At 47.0% G+C, this 23,401-nt stretch overlaps 1 protein-coding gene across 3 annotated transcripts in view; it reads left to right on the top strand.

Moving 5' to 3' along the window:
• The window catches only part of RHOT1 (ras homolog family member T1), a 688,574-nt gene extending 670,834 nt beyond the window's left edge, over positions 1–17,740 (top strand). For 2 of the 3 annotated variants that reach the window (XM_078654375.1, XM_078654374.1), the window contains one exon: positions 16,648–17,740. In XM_078654375.1, coding sequence (XP_078510501.1) covers positions 16,648–16,765 — 118 coding nt within the window. In that variant the 3' untranslated portion in view covers positions 16,766–17,740. Of the gene's footprint in view, positions 1–12,747; positions 12,892–16,647 lie in introns of all 3 variants that reach the window. The other variant, XM_078654373.1, reaches the window with a different exon arrangement.
• The last annotated feature ends 5,661 nt before the right edge of the window (positions 17,741–23,401 follow it).

Here is a 23,401-nt window from a genome sequence, read left to right as displayed (position 1 = left end):
CGATGGCGGCAGGGCCAGCCCGCACCACTGTCCCTGCTTGCAAAGTATGGGCAGGCCCGATGTCAGGTGGTGGACCCAATTGGCACAGATTGGCGTCCATGTCAGCCCCTCGCTCGTTGGCGGTGTGGGGCCGGGTTGGTTCCAACAAGGGGTCCACACCAGGTCCCACACAACCTTGCACATCGTCCACCATCCTCCCAGAACCCGACAGGCCTACCCTAATTTGTGGTCAATCGACCTGGTCCAAACAGGAGAACCTGTTTTGGTGTATGAAGTTTGCCTGGGGAGTTGGTAGGGGGAGCCTTGGTCTGTAGCGGGAGCCATCTACAGCAAAGCCCACCCTAGTCCACCTCTTCTCCCTCCCTCCCGCCATGTTACTACCACTAGGATAAAAATAAGAGAGGGGTACAAGTTCTATTTTGGACTTATCAGGCCTTACAAGCCAGTTGCAGATATAATTAGCATCATGTGGGCTCTTAAAACTTAGGACAATGCAGTCCCCTGTCCTGTTCTTTATAGTAGGACCAATCCATGGAATCCGCCTTACCATCAGAACCTCACCCTTCAGGTTTGGAGGCAGCGGTCTATTAATGCTGAGCCAACTTATAACCTTGTTGCGTAGGGAGTCATGAGACTCCCTAACATCATTAGTTAGCTCAGGGACTCCCACCATGATTGCCGTATATGGAACAGCTTCTGGGGGGAGATTGACCATCCTACGTCTGTCGGGGGGGAGGGCAAAACCATCGCTCGGGGCAATTACAGGACCCACTGTCTCCCTTAGCTGCGGCGCAAGTTGCGGCGCAGGTGGTAACTTGGATCTCCTTGGGGCCGGAACAGGGGGCCTGGGTGCTGGAGGTAGCGAGGTGCGCGACTGAGAAGTAGACGCACCATCTGCACTGGGCACTACCCTACTGGAAACCTGGGACAATGTAGAAGGAGGTGAACTATTCCCACGAGGTTCCCCGGTAGGTCTAGGGACATTGATAGCTATATCAGGGCTTTTCCAAGTGTGGTTATTTTCCCGAGACTTAAGTAAATTCTCTATAGCCTCTAGTCTAGCTGAGATGGGGGTTAGCAGATTCTTAATAATAGCTGTAAGTGAGCTGATTACTATATCTGAGCTGTTAAAGGATGCCCCACCAAAGATAAATGGACCCGCCGCCACTGGTGGTAACACAGGGGCTGTCGGGGCCACAAGACCCGACCCAAACCCAGATACGCTAAGCTCTGGGGAGACCGAAATATCTGTACTTTCTTCGAGGGATGATTCAGATATAACCATTCTTGCCCTTTTTGTCCTCTTTATTTCAGCAGGCCTTTTCCTTTTCAGAGGCTGCGCCTCCCCACTATCTGCGGGGTCAGCTGTCAGGACCACTTGGCCCGCTTCCAACATGTTTGGACCCGTGTTATCCAGAGCAACAGAATGGTCAGAAGTCCCCGATGGCCGTGACGAATCTTGGTCCCTCTGCGATACAGGAGTTCTAAGCTGTCGAAGCACCGACTCAATAGTCTGGTCAATGCTATCTAGTAAAGACATATGGGTGGCGTCCATGGTGATGGGTGTACTAACATCATTAGTGCCTGAATCCCCAGGGTCCAGGAACACACTTTCAGGCCCCATCTCAAGATGAGAGTCCGCGAGTGATTGACACTTGCTGATTTGGGAGCTCGCCTTGGGGAAGAATCTTTCCAAAGTACTTGCGCCTTGTTGCACAGACTTACTCCTTAGTGCTCTGGAAGTCATATTGGGGTGAATAATGGGGCAATTTAGCGGGGGCGTTAGAGGGGGGGCCCGGTCCGGTCTCTTCCGGCCACTAACGGCCTAAAACGGCCCGCTCTTTGCCCGGTCTTCGCCCCGGCGCTGCGTCCCGCGCTGCGGGAGTGTTGGGCCGAGATATAATGGGCGTGATAGGCGGGGGGCGGGCCGGCGGGGAGAGCGGACCGGATGGTCAGTCCGTGGTCTTCGCAGGGACTCCTGGATGTTGGAGTCCCTGCACACTCGCAGCCCACGCCTTACCCTCGCGCCCCTGCCTCCGCCTCCAGTGACCAGGTGCTGTAGATTACAAACGCACTCCTGTGCGCAGCGGCTCCCGCAAAGCGGGAGCGGCAAGCCGTGAGGGCGGAACTGCCCTTGGATTCCTTGAAGAATGAGGTAAGCCTCTGCCTGTCCGTTTCAGCGTCCCAGGGAATAGCAGGGGAAAGCGCCTTTTACACTCTCAGGTGGGCGGGGGGCGGGCCGGCGGGGAGAGCGGACCGGATGGTCAGTCCGTGGTCTTCGCAGGGACTCCTGGATGTTGGAGTCCCTGCACACTCGCAGCCCACGCCTTACCTCGCGCCCCTGCCTCCGCCTCCAGTGACCAGGTGCTGTAGATTACAAACGCACTCCTGTGCGCAGCGGCTCCCGCGAAGCGGGAGCGGCAAGCCGTGAGGGCGGAACTGCCCTTGGATTCCTTGAAGAATGAGGTAAGCCTCTGCCTGTCCGTTTCAGCGTCCCAGGGAATAGCAGGGGAAAGCGCCTTTTACACTCTCAGGTGGGCGGGGGGCGGGCCGGCGGGGAGAGCGGACCGGATGGTCAGTCCGTGGTCTTCGCAGGGACTCCTGGATGTTGGAGTCCCTGCACACTCGCAGCCCACGCCTTACCTCGCGCCCCTGCCTCCGCCTCCAGTGACCAGGTGCTGTAGATTACAAACGCACTCCTGTGCGCAGCGGCTCCCGCGAAGCGGGAGCGGCAAGCCGTGAGGGCGGAACTGCCCTTGGATTCCTTGAAGAATGAGGTAAGCCTCTGCCTGTCCGTTTCAGCGTCCCAGGGAATAGCAGGGGAAAGCGCCTTTTACACTCTCAGGTGGGCGGGGGGCGGGCCGGCGGGGAGAGCGGACCGGATGGTCAGTCCGTGGTCTTCGCAGGGACTCCTGGATGTTGGAGTCCCTGCACACTCGCAGCCCACGCCTTACCTCTCGCCCCTGCCTCCGCCTCCAGTGACCAGGTGCTGTAGATTACAAACGCACTCCTGTGCGCAGCGGCTCCCGCGAAGCGGGAGCGGCAAGCCGTGAGGGCGGAACTGCCCTTGGATTCCTTGAAGAATGAGGTAAGCCTCTGCCTGTCCGTTTCAGCGTCCCCTTATCATTGATGTGGGCCCAGAAGGATGACTTTAACATCTTTCTACACGCCGCAGTCAGTTGTGATGGCTCATCCCAAAAGTGAGACAGGCCTATCTTCTTCATCCACAGTACCACGTGTTTAAGCCATGGGAAATCCTTAATTCGGTCCATTTTCATAATCTCCTCCAGACCTTCTTTATAGTTTAATAAGTCTGGTGTTGACCAAATCCTCACCCAGAATAGGAGGGGACGTAATAGAGCATGGTTATCTGTTCATTTAATATTAAGATCTAAAACAACTGGAATCAAAGGTGTCCTGCTTAGAAGGCTTAACAACTTCCGGAAGAAGTTGTTTTCTCCCAATTCAAAATTCTTTTTAAATGTGGCCCCCAAATTTCAGCTCCATATAGGGACACTGATTGGGCTTTAAATTTAAAAACCTCTAAGGATGGGGACAACGCTTTAGAGATACATGCCCCATGCTTCCTCAAAATGGGGGTTGAGTTTTGAAGCAAAATTATCCTCTTTTTTTCCAGTTGTGGCTTCCAGGTCATTTTTGTATCCAATGGGATGCCTAGATATTTAAAACTTTGTACATATTCCAATCTCTGGTCATTTAACATTAAGTTCTCTTTAAGGGATCTATGTGGGGTTATTGACATGTATTTAGTTTTGGTGAAATTTATTTCAAGGCCTTTCTCATTACAGTACATATAAAAGGAATCCATTAAATATTGCAGTCCCCTAGTGGTTTGCGATATTAAAATAGTATCAACAGCAAATAATAGTGCTGGCACTACTTCGCCTCCCTGCTTAGGTGAATCATTATTGCAACCTTCCAGGTGTTTGGGAATGTCATTTACATAAAGAGAAAACAGAGTGGGTGCCAACACGCACCTTTGGCATACTCCCCTTCTCACTGGTATTGCCTTTGTAAGTTCTCCCCTGGGCCCCATCTTACTTTGGCAAAGTTTCCATCGTGGAGCCTTATTATCTGCACGAGCAATTCGACTGGTACTCCTAAACATTTCAGTGAGCCCCACAACTTGCTCCGGGGTATCAAGTCGAATGCTGCCTTTAGATCCACGAAGGCAATATACAAACTGCCTTTCCTTATATTTATGTACTTCCAACATATGCACATGAATCTAAACACTTGATCAATTGTACTAGTTTTTTTCCTAAACCCAGCTTGGTATCTCGACAATAGTTTGGCCTCTTCAATCCAATCCGGTAATCTACTTAAAATATGCCTAGCAAAAATGTTTTGTGTGATATCAATCAAACTGATAGGGCGATAATTCGCTGGATCGCCCTTTTTAAAAATTGTTACAATCTCTGCCCCTTTCCATGTTTCAGGTATTGATGTAAACTCAACTATTGCAAAGAGAATTTATATATGGTCCCCACACTTCGATATTATGTTTTATTAAGTCTCTAGGGATTTTATCAGGTCCAGGGGCCTGCCACATTCAGATAAATGACCTTTTAAATACCCAGTGCTGTGCAAGACACAATAACAATTTTTGTGACTATGGCACAATGCAGCACTTCCCTATTTAGGTTGATATAGTTACCACTTATGTCCGGGGCTATTTTAGCCAACGATACGTATGCTAACCCAACCTGAAGAGGTGAAGTCAGCGAGGGAGAGGGAGACAAAGAGGCAGAAAGATCCAACAGGGTTCGGATGTACGTTGGTCAGAGAGTGGCAGGCAGAGGGCGTCAGTTTGCTCAAACAGCTGTGCCGACATGCCTAAGAGTATACCTTTGTGAAGGGGTGCTCGTAGGAGAGCTGTGTTCAGAGTGGAGACAGGCAAACTAATGTTGCATCAATGTGCTATTTCAAAGCAAACAATGTGTGGGGTCATGACATGCCAAAACACCACCCGTGTGTCCAGAGATCTAAGTTTGGCGTTAGACTACAACACCCCCAAATGCGGACTCCTAGAGGAACCCTGGGCGGCTGCGCTTGGAAGGACCAGTACTCGCTTGTGCGCGCCGTTAGGGAATGAAGAACCAAACGGAACTTCTGAGGCAACTCTGTGTTAGCATGTGCATGCCCTGGGAGTGGACAATGGTTTGTGGGTGCATCCGTACAGAAATATTGCCCCGAGGTGGAGCAGTGGGATGGCGGACTCGCAGTACTTGACGCAGGTCTGCGGGACATAGTAAGGCGTGTGGAGCACACAGATAGCAAGGTAACCTGCTACGCTTTGTTAAGGATGTTCCAATTCAGCAATATTGACTTCTTCACTGTGTTTGAGAGAGAACTAAAGGTGTTGATGCACAACAACCTCGTTTGTGTGGGCCTGTTGGATGGATTGTCCAATAGGGCGTCGCTGTTGTTATTTATTGCGCTTTTAGCTGATATCTTGACTAAGACCTTAGGGTAGTGTCTGTCAAGAAGGTTATTTCTTAGGGTCTGGGCATGTTCTTTGTATTTGTCAGTGCTGGAACAGTTATACCGCAGCCTAAGAAGTTGGCTGAAGGGAAGATTCCCATGCAGCAATTTGGAGTGGCAGCTTTCGTAGTGAAGTAAGGCATTTTGGGCCATAGGTTTGGTGTATAATTCGCTTTCCAACTGGCCACCTGATGGATAAATGGAGAGGTCCTGGATAGCAAGTTTTTCTTTGCTATATGTGACCCTGAGCTGGTCATTACAGGTGTTGAACCAACTGTGAAAAGTGTTAAGGGTCGTCTCATCGCCTCTCCAGACCACAAAAATGTCATCTAATTATCTTTTCCAGAGATGAATGTGGGTCTGGAAGGGAGTAGTGGATGATAAGATGACCTCCTCTTCAAACACGTGCATAAAAGGTTTTGCCAGACTCGACGCAAAGGTACTCCCCATTGATGTGCCAGACACCTGGAGATAGAGTTGTGTTTCAAAGAGGAAGAAGTTCTCTTTCATTGCCATGGTGGCACATCTCATGATGAATGGAATAGGTGTAATGGTGTCTGGCGGATGGAGATTCAAGAGGTGTTCGATTGTGGCCAGAGTCTGGTCCTGAGGGATGCACGTATATAGTGACTCTACGTCAAAAGACACAAGGTAGTCTGTGTTTATCTCAAATTCTATCCCTCGGAGTAACTTAAGGACGTCCTTTGTGTCCTGCAAGTATGTTGGCATCAATCGGACTAAAGGGTATAAGAAATAGTCCACAAACTGTGATAACGGTTCCAAAACGGATCTAATTCCTGAGATGATGGGTCTCCCAGGTAGTGGTCTCTGGGGTTTGTGGATTTTTGGTAGAACATACAAATACGGAGTCACCGGTTCTTTGGTACAGAGGAATTTGGCTTCTTTCTGCTGACCCGTCCATTTCCCACAGAAACAGAACACCTTCTGGCATTTGCCATCTCTACAAGGTCACTATCCCTGTGGGTCGTGTTCAGTCTGTGCTCAGTCGTGCCACCAAAACCATAGATATTGGCACCACCAGACCATGGGAGCTAAAGCACCACACAAATTGCAATAGTGAGCAAGTCATTCACCTTATTACTTGGCCCTGCGGACTATGTGAGAATGACTGCACGCAAAATCTGCATTCAGGAACATAAGAGCACCATTAGATGTTCTAAACAAAACATGCGACTGACCAAACATTTTTTCGAAATGCACCATCAGGCAGACTCACTAACATGGACAGTATTGGACAAACCCAACTTTGGCGCCTTAACACCTGACCTCACCCTGTGACTCCTAAGGGTAGAGCAGCGTTGGGCCTTCAGGCTGAATACATCCAATGCGGGACTCATTGATGATATCCCATGGCTCGCCCTGATCTAGTATATCCCTCCTCCATTGCGCTCGACAGCGCATGCAGGCTTCATTATACCTCGTCTCTGGGCCCTTGGCATGAGCCTTGTTTCCTGTTTATTACCCATGCGGCTAGCATATTTACCACCTCTACCTTCTTAAAACAGGCACCTCTACTTGACTTCACACCCCAAGAGCACCTCCTGGCAGTTCTACACACATCTGCTCAATCCACTCCACAACCTGAGCTGACTGTTTCCGTGACGCACTGTGTCATCCCCTTGGAGCCTCACGCCTAACATCGGCTCTAACTGTGCATCTGCACAATTTTCCAGCTGGCTCCCTCTGGACCAGCCCACTCCTTTGAGTATATTCCCTAGTTCATTGCTCCTCGCCGCTATGTCTGCGAGGGTCCGACTACCATTCCTATAGTTCCCTCTGACCACGCGTCATCATGCCCAAGATGGAACTACGTTTCCCTAGGCGAGCAATCTCTAAACTACAATTCCCAAGTGCCCCGATCCGTCTCAACAGAAGTTGATGCGCTGCTAAATACGGCATGTTCAATCTCTCAGCACATCCTGCAGGCTGGACGCACGCCCGAGAGACCTCGCTACATCTGAGCTGTAAGTTACTCCATGACCACTGCCCCAGTAGAGTGACTACCTCAGCCTGGCTCGGACCACGACCCACACCCCTTAGGCAGCTTGCTCTGCCTCGGACTCCCCCACAGGGGTTCTCTTGCCTCGTATACTCTTGTTTGTCAGTTTAGGCTCCCACATAGGGTAGCCAGTTACCTTGCTATCTTTGTGCTCCACAAGCCTTACTATGCCCCCCAGACCCACGACAAGTAGCGCGAGTCCGCCATCCCACAGTTATACCTTGGGGCAACCTATCCGTACGGATCCACCCACAACCCTTTGTCCACTGCCAGGGCAATCACATGCTAACACAGGGTTGCCTCAGAGGTTTTGTTTGGTTATTCATTCCCTAACGGCGCGCACAAGCTATTACTGGTCCTTCCAGGCGCAGCCCCTCAGGGTTCCTCTATGAGTCTGCATTTGGGGGTGTTGTAGTCTAACTCCCAGCTTAGACCCCTGGCCACATGGGTGGTGTTTTGACCCCACAATACGTTGTTTGCTTTGAAATAACACATTGATGCAACATTAGTTTGCCTCCACTCTAAACACAGCTCTCCCGCGAGCACCCCTTCACAAAGGTATGCTCATAGCCATGTCGGCACCGCTGTTTGAACAAACCGACGCCCTCTGCCTGCCCCTCTCTGAACAACGTACATCCCAGCCCTGTCAGATCTTTCTGCCTCTTTTTCTCCCTCTCCCTCGCTGACTCCACCTCTTATCCTCTCCAGGTTGGATTAGCGTATATACCTTTGGCTAAAGTAGCCCCGGACAGAAGCAGTAACTATATCAACCTAAATAGGTAAGTGCCGCATTTTACCATTGTCACAAAATATGTAATTGTGTCTTGCCCAGCACTGGGTATTTAAAAGGTCATTGATCTGAATGTGGCCTAACCAAGCACTTGCACCATTGGTGCTCTTTGTTTTTTTGTCTCACTGTAGGTCCTAGTGGTGACCTCACTGAACACACAAATTTCTGGTTCTGTATATATCACAGTTTTTCCAATTTCTTTTATACATTCACTAGTTGCAGTAGCTGTCTCTCTGATCCTGATGAAGGCCAAGATACTCTGATAGGTCACCAAAGGCCGAAACATGTTGATCTTGTTAATGTAGCTGTCTTGAATTCTGACAGTCTCATTACTCAGCTCATTGTTTTTAATCCTGTCACATGGTAGCTGAATAAAGTTTCTGATAGCTAGCTCTGTAGGCGTTCACATTCTTGCTAGCACTGCACATCACATTTATTCACACACCACGCTCACATAGGGTTTTTAATACAACCCATGTGCTCAAATTGAAAAACAATTCCTGAGCTCCTCCCTCATAGAGAGTGGGTTGTAGCCCACGCCAAGGCCAGGTTCTTGATGGGAAGAGGCACCCTTATGATGAAGCATGACACCTCAGGTGTGTGGGGAACCGTCCTTAAAAAGGGATACCTTCCCTGCTCTTCTCTGTCCCTTCTGGTGTTTGGTATATGTGTTCCACATACTCAGCAGACTTATACTCATAACCTGTGGGCTCTTTGTGTGTTGACTTAGGTATGTTCCCATGGAATTGAAAGTACTTTGCAGTGCATCTTCTCAAAACATTTTAATTTATCATTTGCATATTTCAGTCATGTATCAGTTATCCATACACAGACTGTTGCTGTTCTTTAAAATAAAAAAATACTAGACGATGCAGCAAAGTAATTTGGTTTTAAAGAGACATTTTAAGAACAGCTCGTTCCTCCAAAAGCTCCATATCTTAAAAAGAAAGTAAGTGCTATTGAGCTGATTGCTCGAAGAAGTCAACAATCCCCATACCACCTTAGATAGAGAGATAACACTAGATGTCCCAACCTCCATTTGGACTCTGCCACACGCAGCCATTTCTTATCTTACACTCCTTGGTTGACCCTTTACCAGATCTCGATCACCATTATGGTTGCAGTTGTATCTTTCAAAGCATACTGCAATATATGTGCACTGAGCTACCTAAACCTGAATGAAGTTCTCTTATTTGCTTCACCTGGCTGAGACAGGATGAAATTTAATTCCTGAAAGACTTGCCTCACAGCCATAAGAACTTATAACCTTTTAGCCTTTTCTATAGTCAATGAGGCCATCAAAAGAAAAATGCCAGACCTAACACCTCTGTTTCCTTTGGTTGGGCATGCCACAGCCAATACTTAATCGTGCCTACTACCTCTCGTGGGTGTATAGACCATCAACCAGGACTCTCCAGCCACCTCTGTCCTGGGCTTTTCTTTCAATCTGACTCCCATGCAGTTCAGCCTCGAAGCCTCGGTTATAAGTGTTTCTTGGCCTTTCTCTGTTCCTTTTTCAGGTCAGGGCTTGCCCTGGTGTTTGATGCAGGCTTCTGGAGGTTGACCTATTCAGCCCCAGCGTCTTTTCATGATTTCTGAATGAGCAGGGAGTTGAAATGTCTGATGCCCTAGGTAGCTGTGTCTTATGGTGTTTGGCCAGAGGATTTCCCTCAGGCAGTTGTTGATGACATTCCACAGTCACTGGGGACCTAAACTTAGTATGAGCCAGGTTGATGCATAAGCCATCTTAACAAGTGGTCTCAAGTGATCTGAAACTATTTTCGTGTAAGACTTCTTTCTTGGTGGTCCTATTATTATCCAGCTAAAAAAGTGAGGCGGAAGTGCTTTGTGCCTCGTATCGTTTCTTCCTTTTACATATGAGTGAGGTGGAAGGGCTTCTCTGTACTGTCGAAATTCCAACTAAACAGAGAAATGATTCTCCTCAGCCGAAAGCATTCCACAATCTTGATGTCTAGCACTCGTTCTGCTTTTCTTTTGATAGAACCAGAAACCGTTTTACTGACTGGCTAATTCTGGCTTTTGGGGGCAATGATGCTTGTTGAGTCATTGGTGTATCTTCCCAGAGGAAGCAAATTAGCAAGTCTAACATAGTATATTGGATTATCTCCTGAATTGTCATTGTTTCTTGACCGAAATATAAATACAAGGCTAACTAAGATGTGTAAGCACTTGACATCAGAGCTAGGGTATGGCTAGGGCATCACCAGAACGAGGGTGTGCGTATGCAGGTGGCAACAGAGTTGAGCACAAATGTTCTGTTGAACGCTTTGCAAACATAAACATAAAGAGAATGTTTGCATAGCCATTCATTAGTAGGTTTAAGGAGGTTACACTTTGTCAAATTAAAATCTAGATTCTGTTGCGATATGAAACACAAAAAAATGTATGTTGTAACTCTCCTGCCACATTAGGTTTGAAAGAGATTATTTCAGCTGTTGCAAAAATCTAATGCAATTTGTAGAGAGGGGCAATAGGGTAAGGTTCCTTCAGCACTTGGCTGAACACTGGCATTCAGTATGTGTTGAGTTTTGTCATCACACTAATGTATATGACCCTTTCATTTAGTCCACATCAGGAGGTGACTGTTTGTTTATTTTACTTCTATTTATCACACTGCAAAACTAAATTTTTTCAAACGTGTTGTGTGGTGCAGCTGGTGGTGTCTCAGGAAAACATCACCTTTTCAGCATCTGAGGCAGCAGTTGAAAGAAACCATGCCCATGTAAATATTAAGTTGTGGAATTAGCCAAGACGTTTTGATTTGCTGTAAAATGATATGATAATATACTTCTTACTTATAGGTGCTTTCATCCAGCCCTCTCCATCCATTGACCAGTTATTATGTCAATCACAAGTTTCTTCCACCCACTTCAGTAAGGCATGGGGCAGACAATTGGGCTAACTGGACTGTGGGGGACGGCATTCTGCTCTTTCACAAGGAGCACACCCACACTCGAAGTAGTTCCCGCTAGTGCCTTTGATTAAAAGGGCAGCCTGGCATTTTGAAACTCCATAACATATTTTAGCTTTAAGCCATTTAAGATTCACGAGGGCCCAGCAGTTCTCCAAGAATAAACTTATATAAAATACAAGCATAGACTAAGCGAGACAAGCTGGCAGCCAGCATCAGACCTATTGAGTTTGCCATTGTCTGTTTCCTTTATGCGAATGCCATTGAAAAATACTGTAGTTCAAGTATCCCTGATTACTGCGCAATCTGTTGCGCTGTCAGTTTTGTAAATGTGGTTTTACTGAGTGTTTGATTGTTATATGGCAATATGTCTGTAAGGCAGACTATTCAGATGGCTCTTTTGACTTGAGTCTTTGTCGGCATCGTCTGTTGGACGCATTTGAAAGCAGTAAGGCAGTAGGAAAGTGTAGTCCATTTCCATTCTCACACTTCCATCTGGAGGCCCTAGCAGCACTGTTGGCAGGGGATCTAATTTACTCAGACCCAAGAGACTCTGCCCACAACCGTGGAACTAGGATTTACTGAACATGCAGGCAATTTAATTTACTTTAGTTCCCATTGATGTTTGTAAAGTGCACATCCCAAAATGAGGAGTAATCTGGCATTGGTGTTTAATTGCACATCCGTGTCTGTACTTTTGTCTGGGTGAACATGAGTGCATGTTTGTATGTTTCCAGCGTGCCTGAAATGTTGGCATCTGTGGCTCTGTGTGTTCTCAGTTTTCCTGTTGTGTCTGCCTGTACGTGCCCTGTCACAAAGCCAGGCCTATTGCTTTTGGCATTGCTTCTTTCTATGCGTCCCCCACAATGTTAAACAGTTTTGTGCTTGGTCGGAGCCTTAGGGTTAATTCAGTAGTTTGCACAAAAAACGAATTATTTTTTGTTTTCTGGAACAAAGTGCCTGAGGCCGTGCACTTTCTATGATTTAGCCAAGAGAGTGCATGCTCTTAAGTCATACGGTGTCAAAATGGGTCTTGTTCATTGAAAGAGTAGACTGCTTTAGCGTAGGTGAGAAGCACTGCCTCTCTTCATGGGCTTTTGGTGGACGTGGTTCATCCCTGAGATAGTGACTCTAGACGGGAGTTCTTGAGTTTGTGTTGTGCTGATGCTCAACTTGCTCTTAGTGGATTCATACACTTCTTTAATGATCCACATCTTAAATTACTCTCCAACAGGGAGAGGTGAGTGTATAGTTTTAACAAAGCAAGAAAATACATGGACAAATAAATACATTTACAATCAAAGTTAACAATTATTGATCACATTCCAAATTAATGAACACTCCAGAAATATTTTAACTGATCATACACGCTGTGTGTGAAACATGTCTTGTAAAAAGGATAAGGCTGGAAGTTAGATGTGGGGTGTAACTGCGGCAGCGTTTAATTGTCTGCTATTTTGAGCCATCATATGACCAGCATACTGTGCATGTGTACAAAAGGTTAAGGCCTCGTGTAGACGAACTGGGCGCCATGCTCTTGGCAGACGAGGAGAGCAGTATTACTCAACAAGTTCACGCCGTCCACCTCATCGAAGATTCTCTCTTCATGGAGTCCTCTCTTGAGCCACATGTACTAAACCACAGGTAACCATCTTCAAAATTACAAAGTCGCAATTGTTGACCATGAGAAAATAAAAACACCTTGGGCAATATTCAGAGAGGTGCCATTTTCAAAAAGATGTTTTATGGTTTTGTATTCACAAAAAGTATCTTTAGTACTTTAAGCTGTTTATATAATGTTTTGTTAACAAATATTTGTAGACATGGCCATTACAGCAACATCAAATGCTTCTCTTTAGGGAGGTGTACATCTAGATTATGAAGCAAGCCTTCTTGATAATAAAATTATATACTGATGTAAATTGGTTATAGCAGGTTGTGTGCCGTGTAGAACCGTACTGTTGACATTCCTTCGACTCTTCAGTACTAATCCTGTCACTTAGTAGCTTTGCTAGTAACACACCACAAGTTGAGACAGGATCATGTTTGTTTCTCTGTGAAAGTAACCTACAATCGTGTGTGTGTGTGTGTGTGTGTGTGTGTGTGTGTGTGTGTGTGTGTGTGTGTGTGTGTGTGTGTGTGTGTGTGTGTGTGTGTGTGTGTGTGTGTGTGTGTGTGTGTGTGTGTGTGTGTGTGTGTGTGTGTGTGTGTGTCTGTGTGTGTGTGTGTGTGTGTGTGTGTGTGTGTGTGTGTGTGTGTGTGTGTATTCTGCTTGTGCACTGTTGTAACGCACCAAAAACAAAAGAGAGATCAATTAAATAAGAGTATCTTTGATCACATAGTAAGCTGTCCTACTTGAGTATGTGTTGGTGGCATTTAATTGGGCATGCTCACAAGGTCCTTAGAAAGCTTGGGAGGCCGTAGCTTCTGTGTTTCTCCACCTCATATCCATTTCACTGTCTTTCGTGTCCTGATATCAGCAATTGTTTGTTTCTAATTGTTGCTAATCTTTGTGTTTTCAGTGTCTTGTGCTTGGATTGCATTTCAGCATTGTTAATGCCTGTATACCAGGCACTTTCATAATTGTTATTGCTCTTGGAACAGTATTAGTCACTTGCTAATGACAAGTCTGTTTTCTAAATAGAACATACGTGGAAAACGATTGTATGTAACAGAACTGGAATTGATCAAACTAAGACCCATTAAAGCAACAGCAGACCTCCGATCCACGGTTGCCTAAAAACAGCATACGAACCGCACATTGTAGGAAATGTTAAAAGCAGCAAACCACCTAGCAACTTTAATGGTATTGTTCCTGTTGTTAACAGTCATCATGCTTTGTACTTCCAACTTTGGTTCTCTTATATAAATACTGCAGCGACTCTAGATTTATTGAAATTGGTCATTATAAAAACTGGGAGTTGTTTTTCCTATTTGGAGCTTCATCTCTTATTTCTCCTCCAACATCACCCTCCGTGTTCCAGACTTTACCCCACGTCTGCAGGTACAATTCTTCTGCTCAGTAGACATGACCTGGAACACATGATTTAAAATGTAATTTTTCTCAAATATCTTTTGGCCTTTGCTGGTATCTAATTGATTGACAGGTTCCTTCATATTTTGGACTCCAAATATTTCGCGGGTGTATAATGCTGTTACTTCTGCTTCGTGCACACACATGCTTGATGATTGCAAACCATTCTTTAAAGACTGCTCAAGTGAATACATGGTTGCAGCACTGCCCCGGGATTGCTAGTGAACACGTTCGGTCCAGTCGACACCTGACCCAATAATACAAAGCGTTTATTATAATGACCCACTTAATACATGGCCAGATATATTTGCTTCTAGGCATATAAACTTTAAGGTGGGCTCCGTGCACATGGTTGTCTCATTAGGCGACTACCATCATACTTGTTATTTTAGTCTAAATTTGAATCAGAATTATCTGTGTGAATGCTGATCCAGCGGTACAAGGATTCTTGCCACCGCAGCAGAATTTAGATCCGTCTCCAGTCAGCTTCAGTTCTCTGATCTCGTGTGTTTTTCCTCCATCTGCGCAAGTGACTTGAAAAGGGAGTGCTCAAGAAATTCAACCAGGAGTCCTTTGCCTTCTTCTGAATATTTTGATACGGATCTTGTTCACTATGCATCGGCTTCTCATTATGTATTTTGCCTGCAACCTGCTTGACACATACTTTCTCTTGTACAGCACCAATTTTCTGTATTCTAGTGCATTGTTCAGCAAATGTAGTACTCTCCTTATCTAATTTGGTGCCATATTTCACCAAGTTCTGTAGTGCTTGAGTTTTCTAGTGAATAATTTCTTATCTGCGTTTTGTGGTTTTCAATATCCTGAGATTTTCTCCCTTTGAGGATTCTGTAAACTTACGAGATTTGCTTCTTTGGAAGCAATACCTTTCCTCTGAACTCCATATTGTGACTGCAGAAAACAAATCTTCTCAAAAGGCCAGTGTTGATCTTTCTTACACAGTGCTTGTAACAGTAGCATTCCCTTTCTTGGTCCTAGATGCATGCTTTGGGCTTCTTCACTCTCCCCTAGGACTCCAAATGCAGGTGCAGATGTCCTCAAATCCACATGGTAAAAGGTATTTTCTTCGGAGGTCCTCAATGCCATAGTAACATAATCCCTTGAAAGCATCTGTTTTCCCCTTATTCTCATTAGTCAAGATACAGCCTTCAAAAGCCTTTATTTCAATCAGCCTTTATTCCAATCAGCCTCTTATAAGCTCCAGTTAATAATTGTGCACAACTTGAATATGAAGAGAACTCCTAGTTTCCATGTTGACCACGTTACTTGTGATTAAAGCTCCTTCGGACTTCATTACATTTGGTGGTTCTTCTGTAGGTTTAGGTTCTAAGATCTCCATTGAAGGGAAATCATGTCTTGCATCACTAGCTACCATCTGATTAAGGAGACGCCTTTGCTTGAAGATATGTTTGCATACTTTCACAGGGCCAAGATTGTATGTGTTATAAGAGGCCCTGTAAAATGCAGACTTTGTGCTACAAAAATTAGGTAACATTTAACATTCAAAATACGGTTGTTGGGCAATGTGTACAACAGCTATGTATACTTCTCCCTATACTTCTTACACACAGAACTCTGGTTTGGAGTTAGAAAGCTGAAGTTTGGTTCTGTGACCTCACTGTCACTGTTTTAAGCGTGTTTGCTCCTTCACGTGTCCGCTCTTTCACGTGTCCGATCGACAAAAACACAGCTAATTACCCTTTAGTTGAATCAGTTCTCTTAATTATAGCATCTTCTCATTCACACTGCCATTTTCCTTCTCTGGCGGGACACTAGAAGTACAGGTGCTTGCCATTACTAGGAGTGAAACACATGTTTAGGACTGTATGTTCTAGGTCGGCACTAGAGGGATGCTCATAGGCCACTCCCACCTCTCTAGCTTATTCTGAGCCAGTGAGGTGCTGGCCCCTACTTGTGACATATTCCGGTATGATATGAAACAACGTCATCGTATTAAAGAGACCCGCTTATGCTCATTGCATAGTTGCACTTGATCATGTTGTAGGGTCATAATGACATTGTATAATTGTTTCAGTGTAATCTTTACTTCCTTTCATGTGGCCCACGTGTTTTTTAACCAACTTACGAGTAGGTTGACTGTTTAGATAAAAGAATGCATTAGTCAATCCTAAAGATTCTAACCATTTGTTTGTTGCATTCTCATGTCATCGATTTTTTTAAGAACCGTGAAAAAGGGAAATTGGCTATGACCTGACTGATCCTCAGAAATGGGATATGTTTGGCTATAATGACACGTTTAGCAAGTGTAATACTGTTCTAACAGTTTTGTTCTGTTTGGGAAGAATAAAACATTACGAAGATGAACTAATGTTTGTGTTTTATTGTAGGCACGTGACTCAGACAGATCTGAAAAGTTCTACATTTTGGCTTCGAGCAAGTTTTGGTGCTACCGTCTTTGCAGTGTTGGGCTTTGCCATGTACAAAGCTTTGCTAAAGCAACGATGATTGAAAAACGCATCGTCTCACCAAATTGAACAACAACTTTGATGTGCATTCGAAATGCTTTAACGCGTGCTGCAGATGTTCATGTATTTATATATGCAGATTTATTTGTCATTTGTAATTCTCATTGCAAAGGGTTTTAAACAGTAGCTTATTTTGACAGTATTGGGCAGCGTGCTAAGAAGATACATCAGAATTCAGGGCCGCCACCTAAAATGGGTGGTCTACTGAGGCCAAAGGAGACTTTATTGTAAATAATGTATATATACAAGTAATGAAAAATTCCCTCCCAAAAAGAGACACAATTTTCTTCATAAATGTTGGAAGCTGTGTGTAACTTTCCTGATACAGTTGCTGGTGATTTTCAGATACACGTTTCAATGCACTCATTTAATTTATTTGGGACACTCTCGGGGACTATGTCATTGAGCTAGCTGTCATTCTGTTATTTACCAGCAGCATTACATATAGTTTAGTCACCGATTTATTTTTCACAGAATATTTGCGATGAAAGAAGTGACCATGATGATTTAATAAACATATATAGATTATACCAGTTATGTTTAATTGTATCCAATGTAATGTCTATGAATGTTCGCTTACAAATGGAAAGCAAACTCGATTGTTATTCTCTGTTGTTTTGATTTTATGAATTTTTTTTATTTTATAACAAAGTTTGTCAAGTAGAAAATAGTTTATAAATGTTTATATTTCAAAAAGGTCACTGTTTTATTTCTCATCTCTTTATTTCCTCTTGGTTTCATCAGTAAGTCACAAGTTTAGGATACAGTACATTATTCCACGATAGCACACGTTTCATGTGTGCAATATGTTATACATCTAGATAGTTGAGGTTATATGTAGCACTTTTTTAATGATAAAATAAATATAATGAATTTAAATTCTCATGATAAACATATATTTTTCATCACCGATCTTTTCAAGTATTTCAATAAATAACTGTACTGTGTTCATTGACTCTGCTTTAAATGTGTTTGATTAATGCATCTAGTCTTTAAATATCATACATCATCACAAGCAGGTAAAGATTACCCGTTGAGAAACCCACTTAAGCTTTTGAGCTGCTTTATGGCACACTCAGTCATCATAACATTCTTTTTGTGCCCCCCAGAGCACTTTGGGATTACCAAAGGGTCTGCAGGCGCTTCTGCCACTACTTCTGTAACATGGATCATGGTGGCGCCAGTATCATCCAATGGGGGATGCCATCATTTGTAGGGGCCTCACACTGAAGTATACAAAAAAGGATGTATAGAATGCTTGAATAAAGGTCAGCCACTGGTAAATGTTCAGGCTGCATCCAGGTTCTATCATTATTTGTCCTACCATGCCACCTCAATTTGGACCCAACAATATCAATCAAAGATTTGTAATGCGCAGCAAATCACCTGTGAGGGTCTCAAGGTGCTGGAGTTGCTGCTTGCTTTGTGATGATCTGTTCATTTGATTCCGTTCCTGAATTGGCAGAGCAATGGGGTGGCCCTGAGGTGAAGGCGAAGGTCATTCAAAGTTTTGGCCACCAGGTTTGAGACGGAGCATCCTCCGCTATTGCTTTGGCAGATCCGGGGGTGTCTGCGAGGAAGAGGGTGGCGGATCGTTGGTGTCTGGTTGGTTGGTGGAAGGTCAAGCTTTTGTCGATGTAAGCTGGTCCTTCATTGTGCTGGGCTTTGTATACGTGGTCAACATCATGAACTGGCATCTCTTCTGGATCAGGTGCCAGTTTAGCTTCTTGCGGTGGGGTGTGATATGGGTTTATCTGGGGAGGTAGGGGAGGGATAGGATGAGTCTGGCCGGTGAGTTTTGTATTGTCTGTACTCTTTTCAGGAGGCGAGCAGTGTTTCCTATGTAAAGTGTGTTCCCGTACTCCAGCCTGCTGGTGATGAGGGTCTGCTTGGCAGTCCTCCTGGTGTTGACTGGGAGCCAACTGAAGATCTTGTGGAGCATACATAGGGTGCAGAAGCAGGTGGATGAGACTGTATTTACCTATTTCTTCATGAAAAGCTTACTGTCCAAGATGATGCAGAGGTTGCAGGCGTGGTCTCTCAGGTTGGGGGGGGCCGAGCTCAGCAGACCACCATGCCTCGTTCCATGGAGTGGTGGTGTTCTCAAAGATGAGGACTTCAGTCTTTTCGGTGTTGAGCTTGTGACAGTTGTCCTTCATATTTTGCTGAGATCTGTGATGTCATCGGTGGCTGCTATCGGCTGTTTCGGGGTTGTGGTTGGCTTGGAATCTGGATTTAGAGGGGTCCAGGAGGTTATTGCAGTCCAGTTGTTTGGGGAGTTGCTGGCTAATTGCCTTCTCGAGAATCTTCACTAGAAAGGGGAGCAGGGAGATGGGCCGGTAGTTAATTGGTTCTGCTGGGTCGGCGTATGGTTTCTCCAGGAGGGCCTCACTTCAGCTTGTTTCTAGTCCTCAGGGAAGGAGGCCAAGGTGAGGGAGGTGTTCGGGAAGTGGTGGGGACAGGAGTCTGTGGGTGCACCGAGGTGCACGTAGTTCATGATGGAGATTGTGGCTTGAGTTTTGAGAGGGTCCCAGTGGGTAATCGGCATGTGAGCAGGCTGATGCAGGCGGTGGTGGGTTCGGGTGTTTAAAGTTTTCATAGATGACAGCGATCTGGTTGTGGAAGAAGTCTGCCAGGGTGTCGCACATTTCTTGGGAGGGGTGATGCTGTTCCCAGTAGCTGCAGGATTGGAGAACTCCTTCCCAATGGCAAAAAGCTCCTTGCTGCGGTTTGTGCTGGCTTCTATGCAGTCTGCTAGGGTGCTCTTCTTTGTGTCTGTCAGGAAGTGGTGTTTCTGGTTGAGTGCTGTCTTGAAGGTGGTATGGTCTTCGATCTCTTTGCTGGTGCGTTACTTCCTTTCTAGTTGCCGGCAGTTGCGTTTGGTGGATTTCAGCTCAACAGTGAACGGGCTGACTCCTCTGGCAGGTCCTTTGGATTTGGCTGGCTTAGTGGGGGCGATTGTATCTATGAATTCAGTGATCCACTGGAAGAAATTCTTTGCCGCCTGTTCTGGGTTGATATTCTTTCTGGGAGCTGGGAGCCTTGTTCCACTGTTCTGATATCTTTTTCCAGTTTCTGCACGTTGAACTGAGGGGGGGAGGTAAGGCTCCAGTCTTGGTAGGTCCTGACATGGTGAAGTGGACACTGTAATTGTCAGTCCAGGTGAGCTGAAAGACGTGGTTGTACTTGACTGTCGGTAAATGGGAAAATGGGGTCCGAGTGTGTGTCTTGCGATCTGGATAGGGTCGGTGGCAGTTGCTTGAGGCCAATGTTGGTCATGCTTACCAGGAGGTCGGCTGTTTTGGTGTCGCTGGGGTCGTTAAGGTGGAAGTTGAGATCTCCTAAGAAGATGTAGTGCTCCGAGTTAATGGCGATCAGTGCAATGAGGTCGAGGATGGCATTGCAGAAGCTGGGGTGGGGTCCTGGTGGTCTGTAGGCCAGGGTGTCTCTGATGGTCCTTCTTCTGTCTGTGTGGAGTTGGATGTTGAGATGCTCCGTTTTTGGGGTTGATTCGTCTGAGGAGGTGTAGTACAGCAGATGGTGTCCTTGTAGATGATTGCGATTCCACTTCTGTGTATGTTGGTTCGGTCTTGGTGTATAATTTTGTAGCCTTTAAGGGAAGCAAAGGCAATTCCCATCATGGAGGCAGGGTTCAGCCAGGTCTCTGTGAGGAAGATGACGTCCAGGGTGAGGGATGAGACCATGTCCCAAATCTCCGTGGCGTGTTTGCAGAGCTATCGTGCGTTGAGTAGGAACCACTGGAGGTGTACTGTAGCAGTCTCGACTGGCATGGTTTATGCAGTCGTGTTTGCGGTGTCTTAGGCGTTGTTGGTTGCCCTGGTGTTGCAGGAGAAGATACATTGGCGGCACACAAAAGGGCCTACTGTTGAGCGTGAAGAGGTGCAGCAGCAGTTGTTGCGGAGTACTGCGGAGGAGTATCTGTGGGTAGTCGGAGGGCCAGGCTTCCTGTCGCTGGGCACGGTCCAGACAGAGACGGGTGTCAATGGGCTTGCCTTTGGTGCGCCAGCAACACAGCCGCGCTGTGGCTTCCATTAAGTAGGTCCTGGAAGTGGTGTTGGGTGGCGGGAAGCGGCACAGTGGGAAAACACCTCCTAAGGCGGACTTAGAACAAGGCAACAGCTACTGGATGAAGAAGAGTAGCTGAGGCTGCGCAGAAAAGCTCCTCTTATGTCGGTGCTTGAACAAGGCACCACAAACTGCAGGTGGCAGAGCCGTGACTGCAGTCAGCATCAGGGAGATCTGTGGCGGGGGAGCCGATCGGGGATTCATATGGAAATTAGTCTTGACCCTGCTCCAAAGTGTACAGGCAACCGAAACTGCCAGGTCAAATCCTCCCTGACCCGAAAGAGAATCAACCCGAGACCGGTTTCACCATAAATAAGGTCCATCAACCTGGAATAACTTGGTCCCAGAGGCACATTATGCAAAGGACCCATGTCTGGGCGCACTTGGGGAATCGATACATAGATGATGGGTGGAATGCAACTTAACAACACACCTTTAACCACCCTGCTGAACTAACCATCCTGTGAACCTGAAAAAACAGGCACGTTTGATCAGTGTTAAAATAGCCTTGAGACGCGCTAAGGGTAAGTAGTATAGTGACAGACAAATTGCTACAAACTTTAATTGATGATAATGACATCTTGGTCTGGGGAAGGCGTATTTTAGCCCCAAAGTGGTATAGAACCTGTCCTTGTGCCTTTCTGATGACTGATGGGCGATGGAAGGGGATGTCAGGAACATAATATTGTTAGATCTGTTAGCGCCTTTTTAGAATGCAGACAATGAAGCCTTGCTCTTGCATTTGCTGGTGGGCAGAAGATCCAGTTACATTTTTTGTTTGAAAGAACTTAAGTTCGATGTATTCGGGCGTGGCTTAGCCGGCTGCAAGATGGCCGCACCTTGAGTGGGCTCTGCCGGCCAAGCCTTTAATCCGTCATTATCCTGCGGACTAGCTTGGAACTCGCCCTCCACGACTGGCGATCCTGTCTCCTAGCACCTAAAGGCTCCAATCGACCCCTCCGTGGGAACGCTCCCCAGCTGCTGTACAGAGATATCGTCCAGCGAGCTTAGCTGCCATGCGCAGCGGCCCAGCCTCTTCGGCGGCGCAGGATTGGGAGCGGCGCTGGGCTGCGGCTGTACCAGACCTTTGCGAGCGAGCCGGGGTCAAGCCTGACACTCCATTACCGGATCTTGTAGGATCGCCTCTAATTGTTGCTGGTGAGTGGGTGCTGTGTGAGGTGCTTGGGCGGCAGGGCAGGGGCATGCGAGTTGCACCGTGCGGGCCCAGGGGCCGTTTTCCGTAACTGTGAGTGCCCGCTTGTGCTCCGATTTGCTGTATCTGCCCCGGTTTGCCCTGAACACTGTGATGAGGGTGGCGTGCCCCTGTGTCTCCCCGTTGTCACTAACCTGCTGCTGCAGCGCGCCTGCCGTGGCCCTGGACCCGAGGCCTCTCAGCGCTGCAGCCTGCAGTGGCGGTGAGGCCCTTCATCCAAAGCCTGCCTACCTGCGGATGCGCCCAGATCGCCTGGAGGGCTGCAGCGAGGTGTCTTCGTGATATCACCCTCTGACTCTTCCTCCTGACTTGCTGCTTCGGTGCGCGTGCCCCCAGTGGCTTTCTGCTATCAACGCCCACTGTTGGGTCTCTGGCTACCCTCCTCTACTCTCTGCTGCTCGTGCTGCCCTCTTGCTGGAGATCGCCACCTAGTCCACTCTGCGTGCACCATGAGTCTCTGCGGCCTGGCCGGCGCGGCCTACTTCCTGCGGGGCCTGGGGACACTGGACTGTTGGCGGAGCTGTGTTCCTGGAGGCCCCTGCTACCTCGCTGCACCATACTACCTTAACATCACAGTGTCTCCCCCTAGCCTTTCCCCCTTCTTCATCTAATCTTCCCCCCCTGGTGGTGCCTCCCCAGCGGCCCTGGTGCTCCCCGCAGCCCACATTCCTAACTCCTGTTGTTTCCTCTTCACGAGTGTTTCCTGGTCGCTGGTACGGGCCCTGTGGACCGTGGAGGCCTACCCATGGGGACCGATGGGCCCCAAGCAGCTCAAGCTGGCATTTGATCAGTGCAAACAGACACGTCAGGACCGCACCGCCCTGGAAACCGGCGAACTCGCTACTCGGATGCAGACTGGCACGACACGGGACGACGACCTGAAATCGATCATACTGGACGTCAAGTCAACAGTCTCAGGTATTGCGACTCAGCTGGACAACCTCTCTGCCCACCTAGACACTGTGAAGACCATGGTGGACTCCCACGATTCCTGTATCGCACATGTTGAAGCAAGGGTCTTGGACGCTGAGGACTGTATGGCCAGAGACCGCCACAAATTGTTGCTAATGGACAAAGTGCCCCCAGTGGCTTTCTGCTATCAACTCCCGCTGTTGGGTCTCTGGCTGCCCTCCTCTACTCAGTGCTGCTCGTGCTGCCCTCTTGCAGCAGATCGCCACCTAGTCCACTCTGTGTGCTCCATGAGTCTCGGCGGCCTGGCCGGCGCGGCCTACTTCTTGCGGGGCCTGGGGACGCTGGACTGTTGGCGGAGCTGTGTTCCTGGAGGCCCCTGCTACCATACTACCTTAACCTCACAGT

Source organism: Lissotriton helveticus, chromosome 7, assembly GCF_964261635.1.
Source record: "Lissotriton helveticus chromosome 7, aLisHel1.1, whole genome shotgun sequence".
NCBI lineage: Eukaryota > Metazoa > Chordata > Amphibia > Caudata > Salamandridae > Lissotriton > Lissotriton helveticus.
Note: the sequence above shows the minus strand (reverse complement) of the source record. Positions and strands in the feature narration are given on the sequence as shown.